Below are 13,383 nucleotides of genomic sequence, written 5' to 3'. Positions count from 1 at the left end.
TACTTGGAGCGGCTGGAGAACAGCTCGTAGCCGCACTTGGCACACACGTAGACAGCGTGTTCAAAGTGATTTTGGAAAACCTCGCCCCTGGAGAAGCTGCAGAAAGACATAATGCTACCAGGTTCCCGTCCGCTCTCACACTCCGACAGCTCAGACCCCACCGCACATCTTATTTTGAAGTAAAAAAACAAAACGGGCAAAAACACCCGGCAGGCTAGATAAATGTCCTCGGCGGGCCACATGTGGCCCGTGGGCCGCAGTTTGAGGACCCCTGGCCTAACTTATACCATGTTTTTCCTGACCTTTACTTCAGCCTCTGGAATTTTTATAACTTTCTGTATTGCTCAGAGGTAAACATGTTTTCTGAAAGAGCCACCAGCCAACACTGAGTGGGGATCATTCCAAAAAGCTAATTCATGTTAACTGGTTAGGCAACAGAGGCATCTTGGATAGTCTTACAACTTAACCTTATATTCTGTTTGCTTGTTCATGATCAACAGTATATCCCATATGTTATCCTGAAACCTGACTTGATGGAAAGCATTTATACATGGCTCCCCCCGAGTGTGAATTCCACAGTAAAAAGACAGCCTGCTTTTCTGATGGTCACCCTACTGGCGTCACTGTCTAATAAATTTTATATTTTTCTGTCTAACTTGTAATGAATTGGCTCTGCTTTTCCAGGGCATTTTAGAGTTAATAGTACCACAGTTGCATGACTTTAAAGGATGAGTATTTATTTCCTTATATAAATAGGGAAAGTTCAGACCAGGGTCTGAGCCGAGTGGATTTCTTTCTTTTATGACAGTCCTCTGCATTCCTGCTCCTTGCTTTGTTTGTAGACAGTCCTCATTTGGCATCTGTCTTCCCTCTGCTCTGTGTACACCTCTCAATACCGATCAACATAAATCCACATACTGCAATCAAAGTCTATTTATGCTCATAGCAAACAGAGAAATGGCTTGTTGGGTTTCCAAGGCCGTAATCTAAGCACGAGCAGACAGGTGGATTTGAACTACCAACCTTTCCATTCCCAGCCGAGTACGCTAACCACTGCACAACCTGTAGTCCTCTTGTATCTAGGTTCCTCTATAAAACTGAAAAATGGTTCTACTTGGAACCTACCCTACACTGGTAGGACCTTCACTAATTGATACTGCATAACATTGTATTAAGGCAAGTGATTATATAATGTTCACACATATGGGGTTGGGCTTCCAATAGTTTTGTTGTTTCATTTTGTTCTTTTGGGGGGTTCGGGTGGGAGGTGGCAGCAGACATGGTTCAATCCCTAACATTCAGCTTCAATGAATACTTATTGAATGATTAGACTCAACAGACAAGTATGTTGGAGTTTGCACACAAAGCTTGTCACAGGCACAGATCAATTTGAACGTCAACAGAATGACTGCTTTCCCATTTATCCCATGGCTGGAAGGCGGAGGAGGTCCACAGAGCACGTGTCCTCAGTACAGCTGGGTTCACAGGTTCTTCTCCACTTCTTCAATTCTCTCAAAGACCCCAAGATTACAGAGAAAAGGTGGTGTCGTGTGCCCACAAACCAACATTGACAGTTAAGCTTTCTCTTACTATGTGAAGAGGTTGTTTGCTAGATTTGTGTTTCTTAAAATACAGTGAAATTAATCATTTTAAGAGCAGCTTAAATTATGAGTTTTCATAAATGCATATTTACACCACTATCAAGGTGGAGATCAGTCCATTACCACCACAAAGCACACTTTTGTAGGTCATTTGTATTCAAATTTGTACCATTCATAACCTTTAATCTGCATTAGATCACTCTACCTTCTCCACTGCCTCAGGTAAAATCAGGCCATACAGCCCAAGGAGTCTTGTTTGTAGAATGTGATGACATAATTACAATTGTTTTGACAATACCAAGTTCAGATGGTAGCAAGAATAATCTTCAAAACCAATAGGTTATATGATAAGCATTGTGCGTTTTGGTAGAATTCTGCATAGTGAATGATTAACCTCAATTTGCTTGAAAATAGGGATGATATGGGTGGGAGCTAAAATAAGACGCAGATTACTTGATGTGAAAATATAACATGGAAAAAAGTGGAGAAAGATTACCTTTATTCCTTAAAACATAAGGTGCTACAATTTTTTCCTCCTCCCTAGCAAGTGCTGGAATTCTAGGTATATGCAAAAAGGAAATGGCCTTTTGGAGGCTTTGAGGGTCATTAAAAGACAGCTTCCATCTTCCCTTATGAAACGCATTACATTTTTCTTCTTCGAGGCTCTCCAGTTGTCTTACTTGTCTAGCCCTGCTACTACACAAATGCAAGTCAGTGCGTTTTCAAAAACAGAGGTTATTTCCTCACAGTTCTGGAAGTTAAACTTCCAATCAGGATCAGGCCATGTGGATTCATTCCTTCTCGACAGTCCTAGGTGGTCCTCGATTCTGTAGACTTTGTACCTTCATGTGGCATCGATCTTCACCTGTTTGTGCTTATGTCTATGTCTATTCTGTTCTCTCTCTAAATCACAAGTGCCATGTTCAAGACACACTCTACACTGACATGGCCTTATTAACATGAAAAAGAAAGTTCTAATATAAGTAGGGTTGCATCCACATGTATAGGAGATAGGATTTCACACATATGTCTCAGGGACACATTTACATTTCTAACATTCCACCCACCAGCTCCCAAAAACTCATCATTTTCTCACATGCAACCTATTACATCATCCACAAGTCTTAACCCATTCAATATCAACTCTAAATACAAAATTCCCCCTTCTGAATTTTCTAAACTAAGCTTGGGTAAGAGTCTTGGCATGCTCCATCCTAGAGCAAAATTTCTCTTCCATATGTCAGCTTGTAAAGCCTCCCCGTTCCAAAGTCCAATGGTGGAACAGGCACAAAGTAGATGTTCCCACTCCAAGGGCAGAAATTGGAAGGAAGCAAAGGGTCACAGGTCCAAAGTAAGTTCAAAACCCCGCAAAACAAATTTCATTAGCTGTCGGAGCTTAAAACAACCTGTGTTCCAGTCATATTTGAGCAAGGGCGCTGCCCTCCAGCTTCAGAGCATTAGCTATCTCTGTGTGTCACTTTCTAAGCCCAATGGGACAGTCATCCTGCTCACTTGGCTTTAGGAGCCCATTTACTGGGGACAGCTGAGTGGTGACACCAAAAGCACCATGCCCAGCTAACACTGTTCTTCTAGCCCACTGATGGGCAACCTCCGCCTCTCAGCCCCACGGTCTTGTCTGAAAGGCAATTTTACTCTCAGAAACTAGGAAGCAGTGATTCTACCCTGAGAAACCGAGGCAGCCCTGTCCCCCTGTGCTTCTACTAATTGAAGAATGGTACCTGGGATGGTGTTTTCCTTTTCTTGGAGGAGAACATGTTCAAAATCAAGTTTCCTTCTGCCCATAGACTTACAAGGCTTTCCTTCATTTTGTGCTGTCTCTATCCCTTTCACGCTAAGCTGACAGAATTCTGATGAGGTAGTTGATTAGATCTATCAGTCACAGACTATACGTCTTTAGCAAAAGCTTGCATAGCCGTGCTCTTGGTAAAAGTACTACAACATGATTTCTAAGTTTGTACAACAGGATATTGCAAACTTTCAGAAATTCTGGGTTCTTGTCGTATACTTTATTTTTCAGTGTACCTCTTTCGTCTCAAATTTTACTCTTAAGTAGCAAAGAGAAGTCATACTAGATTTTCAAAGTTTTTCTTGGTAATCTCCTCAGTCAAATATTCTATTTTCCACATAGCAGTCAACATAATTTAGGCATACTTTGCCACCTTGCAAAAAGAATCATCCTTTCTTCAGTATCAAATAAAAGGTTCAACATTTCCTTTTAAATCCTCAACAAAAGTACATTGCCTGGTGACAAAGCTCTTCCCGTATTAATACATATGTAATAGAGTAATGCCCTGACTCTCTGGCACCAAATTCTGTATAGTTATCTAATTCTGCAATGAAAATGAATGACTTTAAAGAACAGAAAATTATTTTCTTACTGTTTTGGAGGCTACAAATTCAAATCTGGGTTGCGGCTGTGGCAATTTCTTCCTTTTAGGTCATAGGTTCCCAAACTTACTTGGCCTATCACCTCGTCTTCAAAAAAATAATTACTCAGTGACTTGCTGACAATTAAAAGCTTTTGTAGTATAGCCTATAATCCAGGTTAAAGTGTAGGTATCAGCCTTTTTAGCCTCCCTGAATCCATCTAGTAACCCCAGGGAGTGGTGTGGCCCACTTTGGGAAACACTGTTTTAGGTAGTCTGAAAGTATTCCTTCATTCCTTAGTTTAGAAATGTTAGTCATAAGGTATGTCCGTGTGTTTGTGCCAAGGATTTTGGTAAATGTAATTTCTAACAAACCCACATTGGCATAACATAATCCAAGAGAACCATCTCCAACTTTAAATTTCATTATTAAATAGCAGGTGTCTAAATACAAAACCTACTGCAAAATTTCCAATCAAAAATAAGGTCAAAAAGAAAGGGGCAAAGGTTGAAAATACAATTCACTTCATATTCTACTTTTAGAAGGGCTTTGCCTAATGACAAATTTCTGCCAACTCTTCACTAGCAAGGATAATAAATACACTGGCAGTACTGGGAGGGGAAAGAGAGAGAGATCAGATTTTCTCACTAAGAGTAGAATGAATATAATAGACAGCCAGTATCAACTACTCAACAGTAGTAAGAAAATCCAAAAAAATACCAGAGGTTCACTGTTTCAGTAGCTGCTTACTTATAGTACAATTAATTCATAGGGTTTCTCTACACACTGTGTTCGCCTATGTGTATGTAATGACGTGGGCCAAATGAAAGCTTTCCCACACTGCTTACATTCATAGGGTTTCTCTCCAGTGTGTGTGCTCATGTGTGTTCGTAAGGATAATGGCCATTTAAAGGTTTTCCCACACTGTTCACATGCATAGGGTTTCTCTCCACTGTGCATTCTTGTATGTTTCAGCAAAGAGGATGACCACTTGAAGGCTTTACCACATTCCTTACATTCATAATGTTTCTCTCCAGTGTGCATTCTCACATGTTCTCGAAGATGTGAGATTTGACTGAAAGCTTTCCCGCACTGCTTACATTGATGGGGTTTCTCTCCAGTATGTGTAGTCATGTGTGTCCGTAAAGAGATGGGCCATTTGAAGGTTTTCCCACATTGATTGCATTCATACGGTGTCTCTCCAGTGTGCACTCTCACATGCCTTTGGAAGGATATGGCCCAACTGAAGGTTTTCCCACACTGCTCACATTCATAGGGCTTTTCTCCACACTGTGTTCTCCTATGTGTACATAATGACGTAGGCCAAATGAAAGCTTTCCCACACTGCTTACATTCGTAAGGTTTCTCTCCAGTGTGTGTGCTCATATGTGTTCGTAGGGATAAGGACCATTTGAAGGTTTTCCCACACTGCTTACATTCATAGGGTTTCTCACCAGTGTGTGTACTCATATGTGTCTGTAAGGATAAAGGCCACTTAAAGGCTTTCCCACATTCTTTACATTCATAGGGTTTCTCTTTACTATGGGTCTTTTCATGCCTTCGATAAGAATGGAGATAACTGAAGGCTTTCCCACATAATTGGCACGCATAAGGTTTTTCCCCACTGTGACTTCTCATATGTGTTCTCAGGTAGGATGGGCAACTAAAGGCCTTCCCACATTCCTGACATTGATGTGGCTTATGTCCCGTATGAACTCTGGGTTGCGCCTTTCTAAGAGAGGAACGATGCAGGAAGATATTTCCACACTCACTGCTATCATATAGATTCAGTCCAGCAGGTGTGCTCTTGTACAGACTAAGATTTGCAATCTGGTAAGAGGTTGCTCCACATTGATTAGGTTCAGTGCTTTCAGAGAGTCTCTCAACCATATGATTTCTGTTAAAAATGAGAACAATTTTATTAATGGTATATAAATGACTTTTAACATTTATTGATAACCACTAAGATTACATTTTTATAATTTTCAGTGAAGGTTTCAGGCTCTGTGAATGGTATAAAAGGGGAATACGTCTGGAATCTCTGGAAGAAGGTTGGACCACAGCCTTATTAAAACAATATGTCTTAAATGTGGGTTTTAGTAACTGCTCCCAGATGAATTATATTTTAGATACTCAGTGTCTAAGTCACATTTAATGAAAACTTTTTTGTGAAAACTTATTACAGATAGGTAAAGCTAGGATAGGGTTGAGTTTTTGTTTATCTGCTTTTAAAATTTCATGACAAATTAAGGTTCTCTCCTGGGACACTGCTTTCTCCTACGAGTGCAACTCACCTCACGGTCCTCCCATGGTTGTGCTGACCTTCAATGCTAAGGTCTTCTGAGCTTTTTCCTAAAATGGAAGCATAAGAATCATTTCTTATGAACACTGGTATTCTATGTTGCTTCAGTATGTTTTGCCCCAGAAATATCCTGGCCCACTAACCTTACATAGAGTCTCATCGACTGAAATCAAAAAGTGCACAAATCTTACAAAGAAAAGGAAAATTGTGTCAAATATTTTAAGAAATTTTTGTGTTTAAAGAAGTTATTGATGACAGATCAAAATGGAAAATAACTTAATAAACACAAGAAAATTCCCTCAAAGTTTCCAAAAACAAATGTCTCTAGGGCTGTGAAATCTAAATGCACACTAATGATAACAAAGGAATTTCAAGCCTTTTAACCATGACAAAAGGAAAAACTCAGTTTAATGCATAGATAGTCATGGAGAAATCATTGGACTCCAGCTCTATAACGTGGTGACCATGTCAATCCCCTTTACCAGTGTATTTCCCCTTCCACATTACAAATCTTGGAACAGTCTAGATGAGCAAGAGATATTTGCTATATCAATAGTGAAGTGAAAGAGTAATGCCATTCTTACCTACTGATGCCAAGTTTCTAAAGGTTTCCAGCATCACATCTTTATAGAGCTTCCTTTGAGCAGGATCCAACAAAGCCCATTCTTCCACAGTGAACTCCACAGCCACATCCTCAAACATCACAGACTCCTAAAACAAATGATATTAGTGTGGTGGAGGATGGGTGAAACTGATAGAACTGGGCACTGAAGTAATTCCACAAGCAGTTCAAACAAAAATATGGGTCTCCTAACATCTGCTATATTACCCAGACATCAGACCAATCACTCTATGTCTACACCCACTGTGGTAGTTCGGTAATCTGTTGTCAATTTGAGACTTAAGAGTGAAGGGGTAGATTTTAGCCTGTCAATCCAGTTGCAACTTGATGACCTCATTGGAGGCCTGGCTGGAGGCAGGACACAGAGACTCCTTACACGACATTCCTACGGACAAACACAGAGCTACGCTAGCGCCCTGGAGTTGAAGGAGCCGCATGGAGACCCCCGCCGTGCTGAGATGCGTCCACTGCCACTGGATCCACAAGACTTTCTGCCATAATCTTCCTGCATTTGGCATCACTGCATGTGTTGCGTGAGTCTGAAGAGGAATTTATAGATTGGTATCAGACATATGGGCTAATATCGGACTTATGGACTTGATCTGGACTGGGCTTTTTTTTTAAAATTTCCAATTGCTCTTGAATACAAAGCTCTTTCTTATACACATATGAATGTCTCTGGATTTGTTTCTCTAGTCATCCTAGACTAACACACCCAGCACTACTAACACATGGAACCTGCCTTTACATTTTTATTGAGACTACTTCAAGTCTTTTTTATCAGAAGAGTCCAGAGCATACACAAACGAAGCAACTCTATCCATTTTAAGATCACAAGTACCTGTGACAAAACTATTTTAGCTCTTCCCCTTGTGTTAGTTGTGCTACTATAACAGAAATACCACAAATGGGTAGCTTTAACAAGGGACTAATTACTAAAATCTATAGAATGATGCAACACTTCAATAAGGAAAAATAAATCTAGTTCAACAGTAGGCAAAAGACATGACCAGACAGTTCACCAAAAATGACACTCAAGTGGCTAATAAACACATGGAAAAAAGGTTCATGATCACTAGTCATCCGTGAAATGCCCAAATCAAGACAACAAAGAGATAACACCTTATACCTACTATGATGATAATGATGTTGTTTGGTGCCATCCAGTTGGCTATGACCCAGAGGGACCTTATGCACGACAGAAGGAAACACTACACAGCCCTGGGCCATCCTCACAATTGTTCCCATACCTGAGCCCTTTGATGTACCCACTGTGTCAATCCATCTTGTCGCTGGCCTTCTTTTTCGCCACCCCTCCACTTTACCAAACATGATGACCTTCTCCGGGGTCTGGTCTCTCCTGATAACATGTCCAAAGTATGTAAGATGAAGTCTCGCCATCTTTGCCTCCAAGAAGCACTCTGGCCTCACTTCTTCCAATAAAGAGTAGTCTGTCCTTTTGGCAGTCCATGGTACTTTCAATATTCTCCTCCAGCACCACAGTTCAAATGTATCACTTCTACTGTCTTCCTTTTGTACATTTGTTGCCACTATCATTCTCAAAACATTTGCTATCTACTTGAGCCCTTGGTATCAGCTCCTCATTTTCCCCCTCCTTCCCCGCTTCCTCCTCCCTCATGAACCCTTGATAATTTATAAATGATTATTGTTTTGTCCTATCTTACACTGTCCGCCGTCTCCCTTCACCCACTTTTCTGTTGTCCGTCCCTCAGAGAGGAGATTATATGTAGATCCTTGTATTATTCAATGTCCAATTTTAACATGCATATGATGCAATAGAGAATACCATAGGTTAGGTCAGGTGCACCTTAGTCCTCAAAGTAACGTCCTCGCTCTTCAATATTCTAAAGAGTCCTTGTGCAGCAGATTTACCTAATGTAATATATCGTTTTATTTCTTCACTTCCCATGAGCATTGTGGATCCAAGTAAGACAAAATCTTTGACCTTTTCTTCATTTATCATGGTGTTACCTATTGGTCCAGTGTGAGGATTTTGGTCTTCCTTATATTGAGATATAACCCATTCTGAAGGCTACAATCCTTGATCACTATCAGCAAGTACTTCAATTCCTCCTCACTTTCAGCATGCAAGGTTGTGTCATCTGTATACCGCAGGTTATTAATAAGCTTTCCACCAATCGTGATACACTCTTCATATTAATAAGTACAGCGGGGCAGCTTCCAACTATTTACAAGTGTCTCTTTCCCCTGCCGCCCCTCCCTTCTTCCTGCATGCTAGAGGGTCCCTGTGCGCATAAAAGGCTACGTTGCCCCGCCTCATTCAAACTTCCCAATCAGGAAGATGCGTGGGACCCTTCCAAACTTAATGATTGACTGTCCCAAAAAGTACATTAGGACGTGCTTTCTTTGTCTCACTCTCATCCCACTTCTGCCCTTTCTGCATCCCATGGCTGGTCTCTGCCCTACTGTGTCTTCTCTCTGCTACCCCTTTCTGCTGTCTGCCCCTCTGCAGTTTGTCTCCTCCGTGCTCTCTAGACTGGCTGGCTCTCTGGCTTTAGCCTAGGCTGCAGCTCTAACCTCCCTCCATGAGGCTATTCTAATTTTCTTTCACCCTGCTCCCTTTGATCTCCCTGTAGTTTGAATATAACCCCATAGGTCCCGTTTCCAAAAACAAAGCCAATAAACAACACTCGTGTCCCGTTCTTGCCTCCAGTTCTTTCACATATATCCCAGCTTCTCTGATGATTTGCTCAGCATGTAGATTGAACAGCTATGGTGAGAGGATACAAGCCTGATGCACACCTTTCCTGATTGTAAATCATGCAGCATCCCCTTGTTCTGTTCTCACACCATCTCTTGATGCATGGACAAGTTCTGAATGAGCACAATGAAGTGTTCTGGAATTCCCATTCATCTCAAGGTTATCCACAGTTTATTATGGTCTCCACACAGTCGAATGCCTGAGCATAGTCAATGAAACACAAGTTAACATCTTTCTGGTATTCTCTGTAGGGTAGTTACATAATCTGTTGTCCATTTGAGACTTAAGAGTGAAAGGGTGGACGTTAGTCCATCAAGCAGTCGCAGCTTGATGATTTGGAGCTCTTCAAGCTCATTTGGAGGCACCAAGAAGATAAAAGGCTCACTGGAGGTGGGACACATACTCACTCCATGGGAGACATTCCCGAGACAAGCCACATGGAGCTGTGCTGATGCAGCCAGAGCCCTGGGAACTGTAGGAGCACGTGAAGACCCCTGCCAGTGCTAAGATGCTTATACCGCCACTGGATCTACAAGACTTTCCACCTACTGGCCTGTGATCTTCCTGCATTTGGCATTATTGCATGGCTGCGTGAGTCTAAAGAGGGAATTTATGGACTAGTATTGGACATATGGGCTAATATTGGACTTATGGACTCGATCTGGACTGGGCTGGAATGTTTTGTTAATGTACAATTACTCTTTATATAAAGCTCTTTTCTATATACATATGAGTGTCCAGGAGTTTGTTTCTCTAGTCTACCCAGACTCACATACTCTGCTTTGAGCCAAGATCCCTCTGACAACTTCCAATTTTACTACATTCATAATTCATACATTCCAAGTTCCAACCATTAGCAGACTGAAGTCCCTGATGGAATTCTTTAATTTCTTTCCTCACCAGCTTTTTTGATTAGCACATAAATTTGAATAGATGTATTTATTAGATTTCCTTGAAGGTAGATAGGTGTAATTCTATCACAGACAGCACTGTACTTAATAATTGAGTTTGCAATGTCCTGTTTGATAATGTCACACCAGTCCTTTTGATTGCTATTTCCAGCATAGTAAATCATTTTATTTTCTGATTCAAAATAGCCAATACCCATCACTTTCAGCTCACAAATGCCTAGGATATTGATCTTTATGCATTCATTTCATTTTTGATGACTTCCTACTTTCCTAGATTCATACTTCGCACACATTCCAAGATCTGATCATTTGCAGCTTTTTCGCCTTACCTCAGGTCCTGCCCCATGAGCAAATGAAGATCCCAAAGGCTCCACTCCCACAGGCTTTACCGGACTCAAGTCATGGTTGACTCCACTCTAAGAAAGCAGCTCTTCCTCGGCCACATTCCGAGTGCCCTCCGGCCTGAGGGGCCCATCCTCAAGGTTCTGCGTCCATTTTGTAGGCCTCAGGATCTGACAACACTGCAAAGCTATGCAGACGGTTTTCAGTGACTCCTTCCACTGAGGTGGGAACCCAGTCCTTCGTTGTCTGTTCTGAGTCTGGAAGCTCCACTGAAACCTGTTCCCTTTGGGCGATCCTGCTGGCATTCGAAATACCACTGACAGAGCTTCCAGCATCACAGAAGCCACCACAGTCCAACACACTGACAGCCAAGCGGTGAATGGAATACCATGCATCCCTACAACTACAGTGACGAAACCACAAAACTTCATAACATGAGTAGACCCAGAAACCATGATGCTGAGTGAAGTGTCTTAATTGGACATTTTGGACGTAGTTTTTACACAGACTTTGGTGACCCAGGCCATAGATAAGTAGGACTTTAGACTCTGTCCTTTTGAGATGCACAACACTTTTCACAGGCCACCCAGTAAAGATCGGATTTGGAAATTCACTATCCCAAGGTCATCTGACTGAGTTCGGTTCACATCTCTCCCTTTGAGGAGGTCCCATGTAGGGCGGCCTGGGACTGCCACGTGCTTACTATTTTCATGCTCCCTTTCCTTTTCTATGACACGTCTGTCTAACAGGCATGGTTCTGCCTTTGTACATGAGTGGTATTAAAAGTTGCTCCCTGTCCTCAGCCCTCACTATTTGTGTAACTAGTCACATAAGTGTTGAATCTGTACAAATCAACAATTCACATAGTGTGGTCTAGAAAGCTGGCCTGTTACATGTATAATTTCCTTTTATTAACAATGTTCTAAATTCTATACCACTGGGTAAACTACTGATACTGATACCTTAAGCCCCATGGAGATGATTTTTAATGTTATCCAATAAAATAATAATGGTGTCTCTAAAATGAACCAAGGACACATGTAAACCAAAGATATATGAATGGACTTTGGGCTCATATTTAATCCTAGCCCTAATCTAACAACAATTAGTTCTTATGACATGGCCCTACTCAATATATGCCCTGATAGAGAGATCACTGACAATATGTGTGCTGTAGCAAAATGTGGTGAAGAGGTCAGATGGTGCCTGGCTGTCAGGAAGAATGCCTGGGGTCTTAAAGTCTTGTCTCAAAACAGAGCTATGTAAGTGAAGCAGCAACTTAAGTCTACACAGAAGCAGCTCAATAAGCTGTGTGATCCAAGTATTCTAAATAATAAAATCCAAATTCAGAGAAGGGAATGGTATCAGAACTTAAATTCTGAACACCCAGTTCTATGGATAACAGTGGAAACTCAGCATCCAATTGCAGGACCCCCACGAGGATTAAGCATCTGATCATAGTCGAGACATGAATAGCCTACTATCAGATAGAAAACATTGTAAATTCAATTATGGCTGATGCAGTTCAGTTAAAATATAACTTTATCATTTGATCTCCTTTTTGACCCATTTTGAATTTGTTCTAGTTTTAAGTATTTTAAGCTTTCTTTTCAATTTGAAAAGAAGTCTTTCCCCTTATAATTTAGCATTGCTGTTGTCTTTTTCTGTCTCCTAATTTTGTATGTTTTTTCTGCAGATGAAATCCAGGATACGTAAATCTATAGAGTAAGTAACTGGATTAATAATTACCTAGGGAGGGGAACCGATTACAAGGATCTACATATAACTTCCTCCCTGGGGGATGGACAACAGAAAAATGGGTGAAGAGAGATGGCGGACAGTGTAAGATATGACAAAATAATTATAAATTATCATGGGTTCATGGGGGGGAGGGGTAAGCTGGGAGGGAGGGGAAAAATGAAGCTGATGCCAGGGACTTGGGTGTAGAGCAAATGTTTTGAGAATGATGAGGGCAACGAATGTACAGATGTGCTTTACACAATTTATGTATTTATGGATTGTGATAAGAGTTGTATGAGCCCCCAATAAAATGATTAAAAAAACAAAAATAAAATAAATTATTTTTTAAAAAGTGAGGATGGCAAAAAAAAAATTACCTAGGACATAGCAGAGGAGGTTGGGGGAAAATAGGAGGCTAACAGCAATGAGTAAAAGAAAGAAGAAAATATTATAAAATTGACTGTGGTGATGATTGCGTAACTCTTCATAACATGACTGAACTATTGAATTGTATGATAAGGGAATTATATGCCAATGAAAAATTTAAATAAAAAACAACAACATGGACTGTAAATTTGCTCATAATATATTTAATGGGCTTAATATAGCAACAATTGTGAGGATGTTACATGACCCAGCAGTGTTTCTTTCTGCTGTGCGCAGAGTTGCTACAAGATGGGACCAATTCAACAACATCAAACAACACAGTATGTCCAGGGTTCAAGAGAACACAT

General features: G+C 40.9%; 1 protein-coding gene across 1 annotated transcript in view; it reads right to left on the bottom strand.

Moving 5' to 3' along the window:
* Nucleotides 1–2,083: 2,083 nt before the first annotated feature.
* LOC101664076 (zinc finger protein 555-like) overlaps nucleotides 2,084–13,383 on the bottom strand; it is a 21,790-nt gene continuing 10,490 nt past the window's right edge. Inside the window, exons 2-4 of the mRNA XM_045300075.1 lie at nucleotides 6,876–7,002; nucleotides 6,284–6,341; nucleotides 2,084–5,886 (exon numbers count right to left, since the gene is read on the bottom strand). Of these exons, the coding sequence (XP_045156010.1) occupies nucleotides 4,740–5,886; nucleotides 6,284–6,341; nucleotides 6,876–7,002 (1,332 nt within the window). The 3' untranslated portion in view covers nucleotides 2,084–4,739. The remainder of the gene's footprint in view (nucleotides 5,887–6,283; nucleotides 6,342–6,875; nucleotides 7,003–13,383) is intronic.

Source organism: Echinops telfairi, unplaced genomic scaffold (assembly GCF_000313985.2).
Source record: "Echinops telfairi isolate 266 unplaced genomic scaffold, ASM31398v2 ScPeMD7_7459;HRSCAF=8497, whole genome shotgun sequence".
In the NCBI taxonomy this organism is placed as follows: domain Eukaryota; kingdom Metazoa; phylum Chordata; class Mammalia; order Afrosoricida; family Tenrecidae; genus Echinops; species Echinops telfairi.
This window is presented reverse-complemented; position numbering and strand designations above follow the sequence as displayed.